The sequence below is a fragment of the Callospermophilus lateralis genome, chromosome 13 (assembly GCF_048772815.1).
Source record: "Callospermophilus lateralis isolate mCalLat2 chromosome 13, mCalLat2.hap1, whole genome shotgun sequence".
Lineage (NCBI taxonomy): Eukaryota > Metazoa > Chordata > Mammalia > Rodentia > Sciuridae > Callospermophilus > Callospermophilus lateralis.
This window is the reverse complement of record NC_135317.1, coordinates 14,749,253-14,770,725: the sequence shown is the minus strand read 5'-3', so window position 1 is coordinate 14,770,725 and position 21,473 is coordinate 14,749,253. Positions and strand designations below refer to the sequence as shown.

The 21,473-nt window shown below is 49.9% G+C and overlaps 1 protein-coding gene across 1 annotated transcript in view; it reads left to right on the top strand.

The window, feature by feature from the left end:
- The window catches only part of Nid1 (nidogen 1), a 71,182-nt gene that overhangs the window by 29,970 nt on the left and 19,739 nt on the right, over nucleotides 1–21,473 (top strand). The window contains exons 8-12 of the mRNA XM_076832022.1: nucleotides 358–603; nucleotides 2,684–2,827; nucleotides 8,714–8,839; nucleotides 13,121–13,270; nucleotides 14,437–14,559. Coding sequence (XP_076688137.1) covers nucleotides 358–603; nucleotides 2,684–2,827; nucleotides 8,714–8,839; nucleotides 13,121–13,270; nucleotides 14,437–14,559 — 789 coding nt within the window. The remainder of the gene's footprint in view (nucleotides 1–357; nucleotides 604–2,683; nucleotides 2,828–8,713; nucleotides 8,840–13,120; nucleotides 13,271–14,436; nucleotides 14,560–21,473) is intronic.

The window sequence follows — 21,473 nt, the reverse complement described above, 5'->3', positions numbered from 1 at the left end:
CTATGTGACTTCATCTAATCTGCACCCAGCTCATTCTGCAAAAGAAACCGAGGCTAGTGCTGCTGGCAGCTGGCGGGCGGTCTCATCCAGGTCTGTCTCCTGAGCTCTTCCTGCCAAACGTTGCCTCTAGTTCTGGGAGTCCTAGGCACCTACAGAGAGTTACTTGATTCACAAAGGAGCCGATATTAATAACACCAGGGCTATCAGTGACGGTCAGGGACATGTGGCAGGCAGCGTGTGTGGCCTTCCTCCTCCAGCCCATGGGCCTGCCCTCCCATTGCATCATGGACCGGACGCCACCTGTGGTTTCAAAGCCCTGGATGAGGAGATGAAGGTCTCTGTCTTTCTCCCACCCAGTGATCACTTCCTCCTCCACGCGGGAGTACACGGTGATGGAGCCCGAGCGGGAAGGGGCCACGCCTTCCCACACCTACACCTACCAGTGGCGCCAGACCATCACCTTCCAGGAGTGTGTCCATGACGCCTCCCGGCCCGCCCTGCCCAGCACACAGCAGCTCTCGGTGGACAGCGTGTTCGTCCTGTACAACCAGGAGGAGAGGATCCTGCGCTACGCTCTCAGCAACTCCATCGGGCCTGTGCGGGGTAAGGGACGGTGCCGGAGCCGTGCCTCTCTCTGCCCTCGCTCTTTGGAAACCCCGCTCTGTGACTTTGGGGTTTTGATCTCTTACTATCCTAGGAAAACTGGGCTCAAATGTCTTCTGAAAAGAAAATTGCTTGTCAACTGTGATTCTTACCAAACCCAGTTAGGATCCTGCGGGGGCGGGGTGCCAAAAGCTAACAGATGAGTGACGCTTCGGGGTCCCAAGCTGCTGGCTTGGACAGGACATTTTAAATTTTTTGTTTTTGTTTTTAATTGGTACATTAATATTCCTACATATTAGTGGGGTATACTAATTCATTTCTACGCAGGTATACTATGTATGATGATCAGGTCAGGGAAATTGGGTATTTATCCCTTAAACGTTATCATTTCTTCGAGTTGGGACAGTCTTAATTCCCTCTGTTGGCTTTTTTGAAGTAAGTGCCTTCAACCTCAGTCCCCTGCTGGGCTATAGAAGGAGGAGTTATTCCTCCCATCCAGCTGCACCCCTTGAGCCCCCTTTCCCCTCTCCTCGCTGTCCTCTGGTTTCCACTATTCTACTCTTACTTCTATGAGATCAACTACATTAGCCATATTGAGCCCCCACACATAAGTGACATTGTACAGTGTTTGTCCTTCAATTGTACAGTGTTTGTCCTTCAGTGGCTGACTCATTTTATTTAACATCGTGTCATGGATGACAGGATTCTATTCTTTTTTTGGGGGGAGTGGGTACTGGGGATTGAACTCAGGGGCATTCAACCACTGAGCCACATCCCCAGTCCTATTTTTTAAAAATATTTATTTTTTAGAAGTAGTTGGACAAATACCTTTATTTTGTTGATTTATTTTTATGTGGTGCTGAGGATCGAACCCAGGGCCTCGAATGTGCTAGATGAGCGCCCTACTGCTGAACCACAATCCCAGCCCCGCCCAGACCTATTTTGTATTTTATTTAGAGACAGGGTCTCACTGAGCTGCTTAGTGCCTCACTGTTGCTGAGTCTGGCTTTGAACTCGCCATTCTCCTGCCTCAGCCTCCTGAGCAGCTGGGATTACAGGCGTGCACCACTGTGCCCAGTAGATTCCATTCTTTATGGCTGACGACATTCCATCATGGATGTCTACCACAATTTCTTCATCTCTTCCTGACGGGACCTTTCAAACACCCAGATACTCCACCCTGGAAAAACCGTGTGCTTAGGACCTGAGGAAATGTGAATGAGTCATGCACAGAGCCCAGGCCCAGGCCCAGCTCACCCCCCCCACCCCCCCACCCCCCTCCCCCCGCGCTGGGCTGGTGGAAGGGGCTGCCAGGGGAGTGCTGTTGCCACATGTCAGCGCCTATCCTCCTATTGTCCCCATGAGGTCCTGCGTAACTGCAGCATGTCCTTTTTCCAGATGTGATTCTTCTTCCATCCCCAAGTCACTTCCCCAACTGGTTTGTCCCTGGTTAGCTCTGGGACAGTGGGAAGTAGCTGAGGTTCTCCCTGTTGACAGCTGTGTCTCTGAGCATCAGGAGCAAGCACAGCACTCCCCACCCTTCTTTTTTCTTTTTTTGGTACTGGGGAATAGATTCAGGGGTACTCAACTACTGAGCTACATCCCCAGTCCCCCCGCCCACTTTTTAAAAAATTTTTGAGACAGGAGCTCACTAAGTTGCTGAGAGTCTTACAAAATTGCTGAGGCTGGCCTTGAACTTGTGATCCTCCTTTCTCAGCCTCCTGAGTCACTGGGATTACAGGACTGTGCCATGATGCTTGGCACATTTTTTTTTTCCTTGAAGGAACAGATAGTAAATATTTCAGCCTCTGCCAGCCACCTACATCTCAGCTCTGCCATGGCAGCATGAAAGCAGCCATAGATCATTTGTAAGTGAATGGGTATGACTGGTTGCCAGTAAAACTTTATTTTCAGAAACATGGAGGGAGCCAGGTGGAGGAGCGTCACAGTGTGCCCAGGAAATGCAGGAACTGGCTCAGCCCCCACTGCTCTCAGTCACTGCTCTCACTTGCTTTCTGGGGCAGGAGGCCTGGGGGAATTCCTGACCACTCACTGGGTCCCACTGCCCCTGCCTTCACAGATGGCTCCCCCGATGCTCTTCAGAACCCTTGCTACATCGGCACTCACGGGTGTGACACCAACGCGGCCTGTCGCCCTGGACCTGGGACACAGTTCACCTGCGAGTGCTCCATCGGCTTCCGAGGAGACGGGAGGATCTGTTACGGTACAGTCTTTGATTCTGGCTCACTGGGGCTGGGGCAGTGGGGCTAGCAGGAGCATCCATATTCTTTAGGGCCAAAAGCTGGGTCCGGGGTGGAAGCGCAGGTGAGATGCAGATGTCAAAATACGTGCCATGCCTGAATGGTGTACGTCAGCACTGCTATCCCGGGTAAGGGGGGCTCCGTCCCTGTAGTACAGTACATGTGACGTGCAGATGCCCAGCAGCCAGCAGCGTCCCTGGGCCACATTGCTCTCTGTGCTGAGCGCAGAGCTGAAGGGAGGTAAGAGACAGTGACATAGCTGTGGCTGGGTTCACCCAACGCTGTTTGCATTTAGTGCTTCACAAACACCATCTCGTCTAATTCTCCAGCACTTTCATAGGATAGAGTCTTTCATTCCTCTTTTAAAAGCGACATTTAATTGTGGTAAAATGTGCCATTTTAACTATGCCATTCAGTGCGGTTAAGGACATTCTGCTGCTCTGCAGCCACTGTCCTCCAGAACTCTTCATCTCACACGACTGGCTATGAGCCTGTTAAATAACCTCTTCCCTTCTCCTGGGTCACTGGCCACCATTCTACTGTCCCTATGATTCTGATGTTTCTTGGAACCTCAAATGAGTAGAATCACACATTATTTGTCCTTCTGTGATGGGCTAATTTTACATACTGCAATGTCCTCAGAGTTCTTACACATAGCACATGTCAGAATTTCTTTTTTTGAAATTGAATAATATTCCATTGTGTACACATACCACATTTTATTTCTCCATCTATCAGTTGATGGGCACATGGACCGCATCCACCTTTTTGGCTGTTGCCAATAATATATGCTGTTATGAACGTGGTGTACAAATACTGTTGAAGCCCCTGTTTTCTGTTCTTTGGGCTATATACTCCAAATGGGGTTACTGGATTATATTGTCATTCTATGCTTATTTTTAGAGAAACCCCCACACCGCTTTCCATAGCAGTTGTGTTGTTTTGCACTGCCATCAATAGTGCCCAAGGTTCCAATTTCTCCATACCCTTGACAGCACTTGTTATTTTTTTAATAGAGGCTCATTAACATGAGCCAGTGACAAAGAGTATTTGAACTCAAGCCTGTGACTTGAGCATCTGCATTACTTTGCCTTCTTGTAGCACTTATTTTACTATTTATGACTTTACTTCAAAGGCTTTCCTGTGAATAGCTTGATATTTACGTTTGTTAACAATTTTAATCCAATACCAGGTCAAGAATGTCTGGCCCCTCAACCAGCACTACTTAAATCTGCAGTAAAGAACCCCCTAGTAAGGGTAAGGAATGCTAGACCTGAGGTTCCCCGGCGCAAGGAGGAGCGTATTCACATATGTTTGCCCAGAAAAACAGGCAGCTCCCTCCACCCTTGCTTGACTGGGGAATCAGAATCTGGCACGTCAACAGCCTTGGAATTTGGGAGTAATGCCTTAAACTGGAATTCAACTCCACTGACTGATTCACTGTGAAGCTCAGCAGGTCCTGAGGCAGGGTACTGTGGCATTTGCTTCATGCATGCAAGGTGCTCATCGGGGTGCCTGAAGCATCGGAGGGCAGGGCCTTGAAGCAGAGATAAGCTGTGTGCTAGTTTGGCCAGCTTGCTGATAGCTTTGTAGTGTGGAAGAATCCAATCTGAGACTCACCTTCTTGGTAACACTCCACACGAGAGGATGCAGTGCCTGTTCACCTAAACTGTCAGTTGCCCAGTCTTTCCCTAAGGAGCGAGATGATCTTGGGTGACTGTGTTGACCCAGGACAGTCCCTAGCAGCACAGCACTGTTTGGATATGCAGAGCTGTCCTGCACTGTGCAGAGGTGATGGACACCATGCAGGGTGGGCCTCCTTCATTCGCCCACACCTCCTCAGTCCTTATGCAACCATAGCAGCTTCATAAGCTACCTGAGTGTTGGAGAGTTGTGGGAGACCCCAGCCTCCTGCTGTTGACTGTGACCTTCAGGCTGATTCTGCTCTTGGCACCTGAGCTTGGTGCAGAGGTGGCTTCAGCTTGGAAGGCTCAGACAGACGTGCTTCATGCCATCAGCTGCTGTCCTCGGAAGTTCTCAGAGGCCCTTGCCCAGGAGGGCAGGTGGTCACGTGCATTGCTTTTGTGCTGAAGTCAGTCATCATTCTGGAATGTTAGCTCTGTGGAATGTGGGGCTGTTCCCAGTCGGGCTGGTCATTGTTCTGGGTCACTACAACATGCTTCAGAGTGTTAATGCATCGGGACATGAGGCTTTCAATAGGAAATTGCATTAAGCAGATCGCTTTGTGTGTTATTTTGACCTGGGAAGTGCCTTGGAGGAGAATGAGGATGAGCCTTTGTGACTCGGTGTGTGTGCTATTGATATAATGACTCCTGGCATCCAACACAAGCTGGCTTGGGTTAGACATCTCACAGTGAACCTCCCAGGTAATGTGGAGATTTCCTGTTGAACCGAAGCACTCTCATTCCCTATACTCGGCAGAACAGTGCCTGTGCGCTTCTCAATTTGGAGTCTTTCGAGGCTGTACTGCATAATCTCTCATGGAGTGATTTTTTTGAGTATGTAGAAGGCAATTAACAAATCAGTAATGAAACATGTCTCCTCAAAGATCTGGCCTTTAAAAAAGAGCTGAATTGGAGCAACAGTTCTTGAAAATATGTGAGAAGTAGCCACTCTGAAAAAAAAAAAAAAAAGCAAAAAAGAATAATCCAGGATTTTGCTATTGGACTGGAGAGCGGTCATGTGAAGGGAATCTCTGTCCAGAGAGAAGATTGACCGGAAGCTGAAGAACAAGCATTGTCAAGCAGACACCATGGTATGCTAGGAGAAACAATTGTCACAGTTACCAGGTCACTGTTCCCAATAAAGAAAAGTTTAGGTTTCTGGCCTCAATTTAAATTACACCTCAGGAAAAATTTCCACACTGCAAGGACCATGAAACACTCACAGGGAAATTGCGAGAGTCTTGTCTCTAAAGAAAGGATGTCATCCGGCTTAGCTTGTATGTGTACACCTGTGTGGTGGGGGTGGCTGTGCTGGGGACACTTCCCTCCCTTGTCCCTCTGCTTCCAGATCCTATTTGTCTCCGGTTCTGCAAGCCGAGCATGTGGAAAGAGCCTGATTGCTTAATGAGCTATTTCAAAACACATAGCTTCCCTCTCTATAAATGTTCCCGGGGAGGAATGGAGCTTGGAAAAGTTCCCCTGGTGATCTTGCTCTTCTGTCTTCTTGATTGAAAACTATTGCTCGGCACTCTGGTGCTGGTGGGGTGAGTCTAAGCCTGTGGGGTCCTGGAGCCTGTACAGTGCGTCTGGCCATCTGTGTGAGGAGAACCCTCTGGGGGCAGTGGTGCAGGGGTGGGCACTGGGATGTCTCTCCTAGGCTGTTGGTGGCAGCCGGCAGATGGAGTGGTGAGGTCTACCCTTGCTGCCCGTCCCCAGCCCCGCCCCAGCCCTAGCTCTTACTGTTCCATAACCCTCCAACTATGCTTGGCACAGACCTCTTGCCTGAGATCCTGTCTCCCTCTCACACACACTTTTTAAAAAGACTTGACTATTACTTGGGCTTTAGTAGGAGGGATTTTGCTGGGTACAGGACTAACTATGGGGCTGATATGGCAAAAGTGCTTGTCCAAGAAGCCAGCAGGCATTTGTTTCACCCAGGAAGGGACTGGCTAGATGGGCCATTGGAGGTGGACAAGAGGCTTCGCCTCCCAAGTGTGGAAGATTCACATTAGAGCCCTGGGGAGGGGACTTCACGGGAGGAAGGGAGGTGAGTAGCCTCAGTCATTATGGAATCCTGTGCACACATCTCAAGACACTCTGAGAATGGTGTTGGCATGGGGAGGACCTTGTTTCACCCCCATTGGTGGATAGGTAACCAGGGTTATGAGAGGTTAGGTCAGTTTTTTGTCTGCGCCAACCAGCCTTACACTAGTGGCAGCTGCAGACTGGCCCCCAAAGCTTAGTGGCCATCTGAGGGCTGTGTCCCTGCAATCAGCCAAATCCCTCACCCTGGCTGGAGGTTGAGGGTGGATACCTGATAATTTTAGAAGTGACGTGCCTTGAGCATGCTAGGCACGCCTTTGGCCTGCATCCATTTTCTGTAACCCTCTGAAGAACCTTCAAGATGATTATTAATATGATTATTTACCAATGGGGAAACTGAAGCTGAGTAGTTGGGTAGTTTGTTCAAGACCACAAGAGCTAGTAATCAAAGCAGGTAGGATTTGAACCTAGCATATTCAACTCCAAAACATGTCTTCTGCTGTACATCACCCCAAGGCAATGGCTATAGTACTGTCATATGAAAGGACATCACCCTATTGGCCAGCTTTCTGTCTTATTGAAACCAGAGTTTGAGACAAAAATTGGATTCTGCACTTACTGATGGTGGGTATGGCCTGTGCAAGCTGCAGGTCTCTGCAGCCGAGAAAGCCCATTTTAGTGTTGGCAGCTAATCACAGCATGATGCCTGCCACAGTCAGGGCCAAGGGCCATGGCCAGCAAAACTGGGTTCTTCTCCACTACTATGGAGGGGCAGGGGCAGTTCTGAGGAGTGGACTGTGCGCTCCAGTGTTGCAGCAGACCTCAGAAGCTTGCCACCAACTTCCTTCCAGCTTCTTGTTGCTATGGAAGGTTAGGGTCAAAGGAGTAGAATTTTTTTTTAGATATAAAGAATAGACCCAGCAACTCAGGAGGTTGAGTCAGGAGGATCACAAGTTCCAGGTCAACCTCAGGAACTTAGCAAGGCCCTATGCAAATTAATGAGACCCTATCTTAAAAAATAAGAGGGACTGAGGACCTACCTCAGTGCTAAAGCTCCCCTGAGTTCAATCCTCTGTACAAAAAAAGAACTCTTGCAGGAACAAGAGAGAAAAGTGATGGGGGCTGATGCCTGAGTAGGGGTTTATATAATACTTGCTTCTCCCTCGTTATTAATTAGTGGGTGCAGCAGAAGGTCTATGCTATGAGTCCAAACTTATGCTAATCAGAGTTTGAAAAAGCACTAATGCTATTTATTGGTCCAAATTTATGCTAATCAGATTTGGAAAAGCAATAGTGGCTATTGGTCTAAACTTATGCTAATCAGAGTTTGGAAATGCAATTGGTCCAAACTTAGGCTAATCAGGTTTGGGAAAGACTATTGCTATTGATTGGCCCTGCATTCCTTGCAGGTCTGCCCCACTTCTGTATTCCTGCTGCTGCTCTTGGGGAGGTGGGAGGTTGAGGTCCTGGGATGGTGGGTGCTCAAGGTATTCGGCTGTAGTACTGTGTGGAGTGGGTGCCACACCGAACCTGGGCTGGGTCTCCATGGGGCTAGGTGTGCCCGGGCTTTCTGAGCCTTGGGTCCATGATGGCATGGCTGGCTCCATGTGCTGCCTGCACTCCAGCCTGAGTGCACTGCCGCTCTGCAGCTCTGGAACAAGGACTTGCCTTCATCTGAGTTGATGACTTTCCTTTTAGTCCGTTAAGCTTCAGATAACGTTCGAATGTTCACATTAGACTCTAAATTGTCCAACTTTTCTTTATAACTGTAATTGGAGAAAGGTCACATTTTTAAGCCATAATATGTTTAACATGCTCTCAAGTTTAGGCTTTTATCCAGAGTCCCTCGTTCCTGTGTCCTTCAAATTAGTCTTTTTGAATCTTCTGTGAGCAGACATGGACTCCAGGAGAGGTGGAGGAAGGATCCACTTACTTAGGAAATGGGCCTGGGAACCGCTCTCTGAAGCCATGCACAGAAAAAACACATTCATTTCACTCTATTTTGGGGACGTATAAAAATCTGCCTGAAAATTGGTCTGTTCTCAGGGAGCATGCTTTCTATTTTATTATATTCAGTGCCATTTGAAGAGGCTAAGAGTACGTTTGTAAACTTTGCTGCAGATATTGATGAATGTTCTGAGCAGCCCTCCGTGTGTGGCAGCCACGCGATCTGCAATAACCACCCGGGGACCTTCCGCTGCGAGTGTGTGGAGGGCTACCGCTTCTCAGACGGGGGGACGTGTGTGGGTAAGTTCTTCAGGCAACGTTTCAAAGCGTGTCATGGTGCCTGCCGACTCCTGTGGGAGAGGGATCATTCTGGTATCGGTCCTGGTGGAGCGGGTGACCTTTCTGCTATCAGACGGGCAGTTTCCAGAGGACCGTGGACCTTTTCTCTGCCCTCCCCCTACCTGGAGAGTCAGGCTGCAGGAGTTTCATCTGCGACTGTAACACTGTCCGCTTGCCTGCTGCAGGTGTCCACAGTGCGTTTGCTTCATCATTAAGCTTCTCCTAATCATTCTTGGTATGTTTTTAGTGGCTATGAAAGCTCTTCCACTTGCTTCTCCCTCGTCATTAATTAGCAGCAGTGGGTGCAGCAGAAGGACCAATCTCGGGCATCTTTATGCTATTAGCTGTCGTAGACCAGATTCTCCATGAGTTCCGTCTAAAATCTCACTCCATCTATTTATGCATATTAATTTTATAAACTGCAGGTCACAGTGTACCATTTTAGTCTTTTAAAAAAATTTTTTTAAGTTGTAGATGGACACAACACCTTTATTTTATTTATTTTTATGTGGTGCTGGGGATCAAACCCAGTGCCTCATACATGGGAGGCAAGTGCTCCACCACTGAGCCCACAAACCCTGCCCAACTTTTTAGTCTCACTGAGGCAAGTGGATACTACTGACTAGGCTAGCTATGCTCTCGGTGGTTGATGGTTTGGTGGTGGGGACAACGGGCCAGTCACAAACAGCGTTGTCTAAACCCTTTCTTGTTCTGCCACTGCTTGTTGACCTTGGTTCCGAGGACATTAAGGTTTCCAGGTTTAGAGGGCCGCATTCTGGATGGCCACCTGAGCTCAAAGCATCTGTCAGCATAAAGCAGATCCTCACGTGGGGTCAGCTAGCTGTCACTTTGTCCTTCCTGCCTGCGTGCAGCGCCTGGGGTACTTTCCCTGTGCTCCATCTCGCAGCACAGACGAGGAGCCAAGGTCATGGGGTGAGGTGTGTCTGTGGGTGGAGGGAACAGGCAGTTCTCATGTTTTGAGCGTGACCCAAACATCTGCAGGCTCAGGGAGGCCCGTCCCCTGCACAGCTGGGATTTCAGCTTGCTCTGCTGGATTTTTGTCTTTTTCCTCTTGACGGAGAACATCAGTTTCTCTGTATTTGGCCTGACTTCCTCCTCTGCTTTTTGAGGTCAAAGAGATTCCAAAGTTTGCTTTTAATGGCAACACCATCCACTGCCCATGTTGTCTCAAGATGGATAATGGTTTCTTTAGCCCTTGGGTGGTGGTGCGCACAGTAACTGAAATCCATTCTGGGACACGTGTGGGCGGCATGGTGGCCTGGATCTGACCATGCCTGATGTCCACACCCATTGGAGGGGCAGGGAGAGTGCTGTGCAAATGTCTGCTCCTGGTCATTTGATTTTTGAGGACACTCATCCTCCCTGGGCCTCAGTTCCTTATCTGTAAGGTAAAGAGACCGGACTTGACCAATGGTTTCCTGTGTCCCATGGAGCTCTTGGAGGTGCCTCAGGAGTTCCCAGGCCACAGGGAGGCCACAGGCAGACCCTTGTTCTTTCCTCCTGGTCACTAGCCTTCCATTTTTCTGTGTATCAAATTCTGAGTGAGGTGTTTGAATAGCGGATTCCACTGCTCAAAAACAAGGGTGAGCAGTGCAGGTCATCACTGATCCCGGGGTTCAGCTGCATGAGGCTTCCTCCCATCCCTTCCCCCAGCCACCTGCAGCGTCCCGGGCACCTCCATCCTGCTTAGCCCTTTACCCTGTTTGTCAGCTCTTTGGGGACTCTTTGGGAACCAGATCTAGCTGAATACATTTAAATAGCTGGCTTGTCATTGCATAATTGAGTGTCACTTCATCTCCTTCCTTCAGTGTCATACATGGAAGTGTGGGCTGGGACGGTTTCTCTGTGGGACAGACTGGGAAAGGTGCAGAATGAGTCCTGGTGGCTTAGGAGGCTGAACGAGTCCTTCCAGCTACTTGGGGCTGGGGTTCAGGCAGGACACATGGGCTGGTCACAGAGGAGTCTCCCTTCATGACTGCTGTCCATTACTGGGGACTAGTAGACTTGCATACTGGTATTTTCTATAAGCCTATGACTTTCTTTTCCACTAAATGCAAACTTCTGTAGTTAACTGAAATATTCAAAACATTTTTGAAGGAGATGGGCCCTAGCTTGCCCATAATTCACCTTAGATGTACCTGAGTGGACATGGCACTGGGATACTGGCCATGTATATGGGACGTGGAAACCTGGAGATTCTGCTTGTCCCTCAATAGGACATCTCTGCAGCACACATTATGCACCAGCCCCTCTCAAGGCAGGAACAGGGCCAAGCTTAGGTGAAGGCTACTGTGCACAGATCCCTTTGGCCTTGCCTTACCTAGGGTTCCTGTCCCCTCCCTTGCTAGCTGTTAGGAAAAGCTGTCCACTATGATCTTCGTTTTAGAACTCTCAGTAATGGGGGCTTTATGAAACCTCCTTTGCTCCCTGCCCTTCCACTCTTTCCCTCCGTTTGTCCTTCCTCGGCATCTCCTTCCCTCTCCTATTGCCTCATTTTCCAGCCCTGACCTGCCTGTGTCTCTCAGTGACCCTGCCTGTCAAACCAGCACAGCAAGCCACCCTGCTGTCCTCCTTAGCCGGTAATTGTTCTTCAGGAATAAATGAACCAGGAAAGTGAAATCCTGCCTTGAGAATCTTTTCAAATCCTGTTCCAAAACTTTCCCGTGCCCTCATCCTGTGGCTCCCCTTTGCTGAATGAGTAGGGAGGTAGGGAAGTCACCTCTCTGCATTCCAGGGCCTTCAGGGAAAGGAGGCTGTGCTGGTGCCCCACTGGGGTGTCAGGTCTTCTTGAAGTTCTTGGTCAGCTTTGCTCTTGTGGCACTGGCCACTGGCTCTCCAGAGTACCATGCTGCTCTCTGCATGCACAAACCATCAAGGCCATCTGGACGCCCTGGACTCCTTATCTCAGAAGAACTGGAAAAAACTCACACTCAGCTGAGTGTTCCTTTACACAATTCAGATAGAAATCACAAATAAGCAAATCACAGCTCCCTGAGCGTCAGCAGCCGGGCTGTGGAGCACCGGTGGCTCTCTGCACCTCCAGGCTCAGCTCATGCTGGACGCAGCCTCAGCCCTTCTCATGGCCGCCTGGCAGAAGCTTGAGGGAGCAGCTCTCCAACCCTGTACCACTCTCTCCCTCTGCCCCAGTGTTGGCAGCCCGGCTTCTGGTCGTTCCCAGTGCCAGCTGCTCTGCGTTGATAGCTCTTAGTGCAGCCAGCTCTGCTGTATTGGAGGCAAAGGTGACAACCAGGGACCCCTACCCCCACCCCCCAAGTGGCCTTATCAGAACTTATGCTGCAGCACAAGGAAGCATCTCACACACTGTTCTGATAAAGGGCAGGAGCGGGGGGCTGCTTATATAGACAAAGAGGCAGGCTCAGGCCTGCGCAGTGTCCTGCAGCTGGCCACAGACCTTCTGCTGAGTCATGGGGAGTGGAGGGGCTCCGTGGGACCTGATTGAGGACAGCTGAAGGGCTGCAGAGGGGCGGAGTCATTAGGATGGACCTGGACAGAGGTCACCAAAGTTAAATGTCTGAACGCCAAGGTGTTTGGGACAAGCCTTAGCTGTTAACAACAGAGGAGAAATCTAAGTACCTGGTGGGAAGCACTGGGCCTTCTCCATCTCAAACTACCAGACCTGCGGAGGGCACAGAGGCCATAGGAAGACCTAGGAAGTACTTTCCTTCCAACTGGTGTAAAAACATTAGCTTTCAAATGCTTTATGGTACTAAACTATCTATTTTTGTGGTAGTGGGGGGACTCTGGCAATGGTCGTGAACATGCTGTCTTCCCAGGGGGCCCAAAGCTGTAGACCCCGTGTGTCTCAGATTCTTGGCTCCAAAGCCACCCCAGCAGGGTTGGTGTGGGAGTGTGGCCTCTGCAGATGTCCTGCCTCTGGGTCCAGATGAGGAGGAGCTTGGTCCTGGGGCCTGTTGCAGGCTGTGGTGTGGTTAGTGACCTGGGCCAGAGCCCGGGGTGAAGCTGAGGTGGGGCCAGGCTGAATGCCCAAACAGGGTGTTGATCAGTGAGGACGTGTGACACAGTCCAGGAGGAGGAGAAAGCAGGAAACAGTGGAGAGCACGGGGACACCCGCACACTGGCGTCCAGGCGCTGTCCCTCATTCATACCCCACTTGGCCAAAGCATAGGTGTGGAGGGGCTTGGGAGGTGCCCGCTGCTCAGGGACTCTTCCACCAGTGGGTGATAACCTTTTGTTCCGAAGCCATTGTGGACCAGCGCCCCATCAACTATTGTGCCACCGGCCTTCACGACTGTGACATCCCTCAGCGGGCCCAGTGCGTCTACACGGGAGGCTCCTCCTATGCCTGCTCCTGTCTGCCTGGCTTCTTCGGGGACGGCCGAGCCTGCCAAGGTGCGTGGTGCCCCCTTTCCCACCAGGTAACCCAAAAGGGTCCCTAGGTGGGGCTTGTGCTCCGCTGGTCACCAACTTGCCCTGGATGATAAGAAAGAATGGTCCTCTCAGCTCTCCCGGGATGTGGGCAGCTGACCTCTCCTGTAGCTGGAATCATATGCTTTCTCGGGGGCTGTTCTCAGCCCCTGCTGATTTGTCCTACGTGACTGTCTCACTGTGACTGTCTCGCTGAGGCGACAGTTAGACACCTGCTCTCTGTTGGGGACTGGGAATGTTGTTTGTCTTGCACAAAAGGATAAACAGTGCTTGCATGCTCATAGCTTAAAGTCCATGCTTTTATTTAGTAAAATACACAGTTATTCAGCCGGCTCACTCCAGCCTCTCCGCAAAAAGCAAAGTTTCCTAATTGGATAAATGATGACAGAGTCAGAGAGTAAATGACGCCATAGAGTTCAGGTTTGGCATCAGCCCATCCTAGGGCCCTGGAAGGTGATTCTGGGTAAGATGATCCATGAACAGATCACCCTGAGTCTCTTGGATACAAAATTGCTTAAAACTATACCATAGAGTGTTTCTGAAAAGTGCATACTTTCTAAGATCAGCCGTCACCTCTGAGATACTGTCTCTTCGTTACTGCACAAGTGAATTTTCTCTCGTCCCTGAGGCTCTTCTGTCCAGCAGTTAATGATCTGTCTTCAAACGCCCAGCCATTTCTGAAGCTCTCATTGATGATGGGAGGGGTCATCTTAAGGTGCAGATGAATCCTCTCTTTCCCCTTTGGCAAGCGTGACATTTTCATGAGAATATTATTGCCAAGGTGAAACACACTAGGTGGAAAGATACTAGATAGAACTGAGGACCTCGTGTCCTGATAATTAATATTTAGCTGGGGCATGATGGCACACACCTGTGATCCCAGCCACTGGGGAGGCTGAGGCAGGAGGATCACAAGTTTGGGGCCAGCTTCAGCATCTTAGCAAGCTTAGTGGTAAAGTGCTCCTGGGTTCGATCCCCTTGTCAAATAAAGAAGAAAGAAAATTAATATAAGGTGACTTTAAAGTCACTGCAGCTGGCCCCCATAGATTTGAGCAAGTGCCTTACATTGCTGTGTAAGCCACAAATTCCAGAAGCAGTCTCACTCTCCTGGCCCTGTGACTGTTTTGCAGATGTGGATGAATGTCAGCCCAGCCGATGTCACCCCGATGCCTTCTGCTACAACACCCCAGGCTCCTTCTCCTGCCAGTGCAAGCCTGGCTACCAGGGAGATGGCTTCCGATGCGTGCCTGGAGGTGAGGTGGTGGACTATGTGGGGCTGGTAGCCATCTCCCTGCCCAGGGGTGCTGAGTACATGGCCCCTGGGCAGGGGACAGAGGGGAGCGGGGAGGGGAGGCTCTGTGGAGGGGCCTACGATTCTTGAGGTGGGAGATGGGAGCCCAGGCTGCAGCACAGAGCCACTCTGGTGTGCACTGCACAACCCAGTGGGCAGACAGGGACCGTGCTTGCTGGCAGCCTGGAACCCATCACCTTGGATTTCAGAATAAGGACTGGCCTGTTTGTCAGGGTTCTCCAGAGAAACAGAGCCCAGAGGACATACATGTGGGGGAGTTTGTGTGTGTGTATGTGTGTGTGCGTGTGTCATTTATTATAAGAGTTGAGTCAGATAATTACGGAGGCGACAAATCCCAAGATCTGCAGTAGATAAGCAGGATACCCAGGAAAGTTGGCAGCCTGGTTCTAGTCCAGAGACCAGCAGGCATGTGAACCGGGAAGAGCCGATACTTTAGTTCAGGTCTTGAGATGGGGGAAACGAAGTTCCCCTTTGGAAACCTCTGGGCAGAAGAATTCTGTCCTTACTCAGGACAGGGTCAGCGTCTTTGTTGTGGTCAGCCTTCAAATGATTGGACTGTCCCCACCCACATTAGGGAGGACGATCTGCTTTACTCAGCCTATCGATTTATATATTAATCTCATCCAAACACATTCTGTGGAAACACCTAGATTGATGTATGATCAAATATATGGGCACCATGTGACCCAATCAAATTGACATAAAATTAACAGGTTCCTAAAGAGCCCTGGGGAATGGAGTTGACTTGGGGTATGAGACAGTGTGAAGGGCCCGAGCTAGGGGAAGATGCAGACTGAGGACTTCTTGGAAGAGCCTGGATTGCCTGTATTCCAGACCTGGACATGCAGCTTTTCCAGTCACTGCTGACCTGAGACTCAGGTGGCCACTCCCCAGAGCACAAAGTCCCAGTGGCTCCAGGCAGCCCTAGCATGAGTCTGGGAGGCTCTCAGCAGATGTAGTTGGATGCATGAACCTAGCTGGCTGCTGTTTGTAGAGAACTGATTACATGCTTGGTGATTGTGTTGGTCAGATTTCTATCATGAGAAAATCAACTTAAAAGGAGAAAGATTTATTTTGGTTCTTGGTTTCAGTCCGTGGTTGGTTGGCTCTGGGATTTCTGGGCCTTGATGAGTCGGAACCTCATGATGGGGAGCATGTGGTGGAGCAGGGCTGCCCACCTCTCAGTGGCCATGAAATGAGGGGAGGTACTGAGGTCCCAGTATCCCCTTAAGGCTGTGCCCCCAATGACCTAACTTCCTCCCACCAAGCCCTGCCTCCTAAGGGTTCCACCTCCTCCCAAGGGCACCACAGGCCCCCAGGGGCTGGCAACAAAGCCTCCAACAGTGGCCCTTGGGGGATAAGATCCAAACCATGAAGGGCTCTGCAGCCCCTGCTTCACGATGAACCGTGCTGATCTTCTCAGGCAGGTTCTTTACACATAGGCTGCTGAACTGAAGGAAGGGAAAGGCCCTTACAAGGCCACCTGGGGAGTCAGTGTTAGACCCAGCCCAGGTCCTCGTCACAGAACCCTAGGTCTGACCCACAGTGTTCTTAGACTTCCCATCCTGGAGTTAGCCAGTTACGTGGTTTATTTTTAACCACTGCTGCTGCTACTGGACAGATGTGTCCATGTGACCTTAAACATTTTCAATAAGAGGTGTAAGGGCATGGTCACTCCACCGTGCCTCCAAGAGGCTGCCAGCTAGCTGTCTGAATGTCCATCCCCTTCACCAGCCCTGGAGTGTGCTGAGAACGGGGCAGGCACTGTGCTTTGGCTTCTAGTGCCCGCGGGGGCACCTGTATCTTGATGGGGCCTGCAGCTCCTTACAGTTGTTGAAGAAGGAAAGGAAGGTACATGCACTTCCCACACCCTGAGGGGGGTTCAGGATGTTGTTGACCTAGGAGAAAACGTCAAATCAAAGTTTAAATTTTGACCTATAATACTAGATGTCGCTGAGCTAAATCGTTTTCTGCTTAGAACAGGAATAGCAGGGCCTGGGGCTGGGGCTTAATGGTAGAGCACTTGCCTAGCATGTGTGGGGCCCTGGGTTCCAGCCTCAGTACCACTTAACAACAAATAAATAAAATAGAGGTATTGTGTCCATCTACAACTAAAAATATTTTTTAAAAGAACAGGAATTAGCAGCCCCTTTATTTATTTATTTTAATTTTATCAAGGGTCTCGATAAGTTGCCCAGGCTGACTTCAAACTAGTGATCTTCCTGCCTCAACCTCCCGAGTCTCAAGTTTGGCTCACTCTCTGTTCTTGTAAGTAAAGTTTTATTGGAGGTGGGTGTACTGGGGCACACCTGTAATCCCAGTAGCTCTGGAGGCTGAAGCAGGAGGATCCGAAGTTCAAAGCCAGCCTCAGCAAAAATGAGGCACTAAGCAACTCAGTGTGACCCTGTCTCTAAATAAAATACAAAATAGGGCTGGATGTGGCTCAGTGGTCATGTGCCCCTGAATTCAATCCCTGGTACCCCCCAAACACACACACACAAAATTTTTATTGGTGCACAGCCTTGCTTGTTAGCTTATGCATTGTCTGTGGCTGTTTTCATGTTGTGAAGACAGAATCTAGCAGTTGTAACAGAACCTGAAAGGGCCAGACCCCAAATACCCCAAATAGCTTTCTTTCTGGCCTGTGCAAGAAAACATTTGCTGACCCTGGCTTAGAAGGATCCAGGCAGGGCCAGCCTTTTGTTCCTGAGCCTGCAGGTCAGGGCTGTAGCACTGCTCACAGCTTTTGGAAGGCAGGGTACAGAGGGCTTCTTGTGATTTGGGTCAAAGCATTGCAGCAGCTGTTAACCATGAATATGTTCAGGTGGGCATGGTGGTCACACCTGCAATCTGGCAAACCAGGAGGCTGAAGAAGGAGCAGATCAAGTTCAAGGCTTGGGCCAGATCATCAATAAAAATAAAATAGAAATTAAAAATTTAAAATTGGGCTGGGGATGTAGCTCTGTGGTACTCAGTGTCCCTGAGTTCAACCCCCAGTACCACAAAAAAAAAAAAAAAAAAAAAAAATCACATCCGTTATTTGCATAGCCTGTCTCATATCTCCACTTCAAAGAGAAGCAGATGTTCCAGTTTTGGGGTTTTGTTTGCTTTGGCTTGACTCCTTGCCCTCTCTTTAAGGCTCTGTTTACTAAACAGAGACAAATCCAGGCCTACAGGTTGGATGTGAAGATGGGTGACGACATTAATAAGAGCTGTGTGCCAGACTGTTCAGGTATTTAATCCTGTCCCCTGAAGAAATTCCACTTCTAGTTGTACACCCAGGAGAGAGTGTTCACTGCCCATGGTTTGTAACAGGTAAACACCTCAGCGATAGTTGGCTTGAGGAGTGGACAGCTGACTTCTGGTTCAGTTCATACCATGAAGTAACAGAGCAGTTGAAATGAACGATGTGCAGGGCATGGGGGTGAATCTAAAAACACAACCTTGAGCCAAGCAAGATATAAAAGCGTACAGATATACGCAGTGTGACCCCAGGGGTGTAGAATGTAAACCCATGTGAAAGCAACTCACTGTGAAAATCTCGCAGTGTGATAATTGACACTCACGTGTGGGGTGGAGAGGCAAGCTCGGAGCAGAGGTGCCCTCGGGCGGGGAAGGCACTGGCTTGCAGAGGCAGACATGGGGGGGTCTTGGTCCATTTGGACTGCGGTAACAGTATGCCCTAGACTGCCGATTTATAAACAGAAACATGTTTCTTTCAGTTCTGAGGGTTGAGAAGTCCAAGAAAGTTCTGTGCCTGGTGAGGGCCAATTTCCTGGTTCACAAGCACCCAGTCTTGGTGTAATTACATCTCATGGCGGAAGCAGCGAGGGTCTCTCTTTCTTAGGACTCAAATGGTGTTCTCCAGGGCTGCACCCTCATGACCTGATCACCTCCCAAAGGCTCGGCCTCCTTCTGCACCACCTGGGGGCTGGGTTTCAACATGGGGATTTTCGGGGAGGCAACCATCAGGCCCAGCACAAGGGTCAGGAAAGGCATGGGTCAGCATGGTCGGGTACTTAGTTGGGACCTGCTCTGTACAGAACTCAGCTGGCTTTGAGGGTGGGCTGGTTAAGGTCCTGCAAGGTCAGCTGAGGACAGACAAAATAGAGGAAATTACTGTTTGTTCCCCTCTGTTCTATGCCCTGTCCCACTGAGTCACCTTAGTGGATCACTATGACCAGTTTCTTTCAAGAGCTCTGAATGAAATAGAGAACAATATCTAGAAGATAGTGTGCATAGAGTGTATTGGGTAGGAACAAATACCATTCCATGAAACAGTCCTCACGCGTGCTCATGTGTGTATGGGGGTGAGTGCGTGCCTGCATTGCGACGTGTGTGTGTGTGTGTGTGTGTGTGTGTGTGTGTGTGTGTGCACCGCATGTGTGCACTGGGTTGCCAAGTAAAATGTATTTCTTTCTATAAGCCATAGTTAAGACAGTTTGGAAGCCATTATATTAGGAATCTGCTGTTGCACGACAAATCCCCAGAATTAGCAGCTTAACACAGTAAACATTAGTTCATCTCACAGTTCTCTGGGTGAAGATTTCAGGAGCAGCTTACCTGGGTGATGCTGGGTGGCTGTCTGCCCTGATAGTGGGGAGGGATCTGCACTGAAGGACCCACGCAGCCATTGGCAGGCTAGGCCTGCTCTCTCCACAGTGCTGCCTCCTTCTTCAAGGTCTTTAAGACCAAACAGCTGGCTCCCTCCAGGGCAAATGATGAGCAAAACATGGTGGGAGCTGAGGTCGAAGCCACAGTCTTTACTTTGGGAAGTGACCTTCTGTCACTCTGCTGGTGCTGGTGTCTCAGGCCAATGCTCTTAGAGTGTGAGAGGGGATTGCCAAGAGGGGAGAAGGGAGGCCGTCTTGGAGGCCAGCTGCCACCGCCTCTGACCTTTCCTGGACATCAGAGGGAGTGTCACTGTCTAGGCTTTAGTAACTTAGGAGTTTAGTAGAGGATCAAAGAGGAGCATAAAAGTCCTGGGCTGCAGACTAAAGCCTGTTCCCTGGGCAGACACCAGGCCTCCGACAGATCACTCTCTGCATCTTGGCTCTGTTCTGCCTCTGGGCGCCCTGCCTGGCGATCCACACCACACATCTAGAAAGGAAGATAATGAAGGGTTCAGAAGGTAGGGCCGCCAGCAGAGATGAGAACAGGCAGCACAGTACAGCTCAAAGGAAAGAAAACTGACAAACAATTCCGTGCTTTCTGTTTCCTGGGCTTCTGTGGTGGGGGGCAGTTTTCACCGTGTTTCAGGCAAATCCAGTGTGAGAAAAGTGGGATTTCTTAGTTGGATCTGGAAGGGGCTCTAGAAACTTTGTTGCCCATTCCCTTTATCTTAAGGGAATGAGGCTTGAGGGACTTCTTAGATCTGTGTTTAAACAGGCCTGCTGTGCTTTTCAGGGTACACCTCTTTGAGGCCTGCCTGCTCCCAGGACTCCTGCATGCTTTGGTGCTTCCCTTTGCTTTCTCTCACCCAGACACTGATGACAGGTGGGCCTTGTGGCCACTGGTGGTGTTCCTCACCTGTGTGTGTTTCAGAGCTCACAGGGCTGCTACCTTGGCACCTTGTTTCTTTGTACATGTGACTTACAGGCTTTATCGAGTTCCCTTATCTGTAACCAGATTCTAAATTTAGGCTGCTGCCTTTTTCTGAGTCTCCCGTGCTTGCTCCTGTACAAGTCAGAGACAACCCTCACTCACTGGAGCTCAGGTCCACCTTTATTGGCAGCACCGGGCAGTTGGCCTCACCATCCTTCCTGAAATAGTTCTTGCGTTTGGTGTCCAAGGCACCACACCTGAGTTCTCTGCATCATGGGCTGCTTTGTCACTCTTGATCAAAGCTGCTGGTTGAACGGATAAGAGTATGGGGGTTTAGCCAGGCTAGCTAATTTGCCCAAGGCCCTCAGCTAACTAGTTACATAGTTAAGTACTGTGGAAGCACTTCCTGTGGGCCTGCTGTTGTACTCAGCACATGAGTAGGAATGCCTCTACCCTGGAGGGGTGTACCTGGCAGGAAAAGGGAGCACTTGAAAGTAGTGAATCTGTCAGTGGTGACTAGTGGCTGGGTAGGCTAGAAATGCTGGGGAAAGCACGAGGAGAGAGAGACTTGCACACAGCCTTGAAGGACTGAAAGAGTATGGAGGAATAATGCGGAGACGCAGTGGGGCAGGCAGGGAGGGAAGGTTGCGGAGGACCCAGCCAGGGCCCTCTGAGCTGGAGAGACTCCCCAGCCTTGGTGCTCTTGGCTTTGCAAAGCACAGCCTCTCCCTGGAGCTCTCAGGTGGCTTCATTTCCAAACAGGCTCAGCAGTGTCATCGCTGAGCCTCGGGCTCCTCCTCAGGGCTTCCTTATTGTTCTTCATCTTGATTCTCCTCTAACCAAAACCCTGGAAGCATTGAAACTGGAGTTTTAAAGTGAAATTTGATTTCCCACTTCCACAGGCAGGTAAGACTGGAGTTTCTCCGCTCCTGCAGGCAGTGGGGTTGAGCACAGGTTGCAGCCTCTGTAGCCAAGAGGTGTTGTAGCTCCTAACAATGGGCTAGGTTCCTGGTACCACAGCAGGCCTTAGCATCTCGTCATCAACTTCTTTCCAGGTTCTTGTCTTGTGAATTCAAAGAATAAAATCCACAGAGCAGGACGAGGGAGTGTAAGAGTAAGATTATTGAAGAATAAAACCCAAACTAAAACTCTTATGCCATTTAAAGAGATCTCAGTAGCAGGTTTTCTCCCCTAGTGTGCTGGTCTGGGGTTTTATACGGTACTTGGTTCCATGCTATTGGTCCAAACTAATGCTAATTAGGGTTTGGAAAGATACAAACACTATTGGTCAGTTCTTGAGTCTTGCTTTCC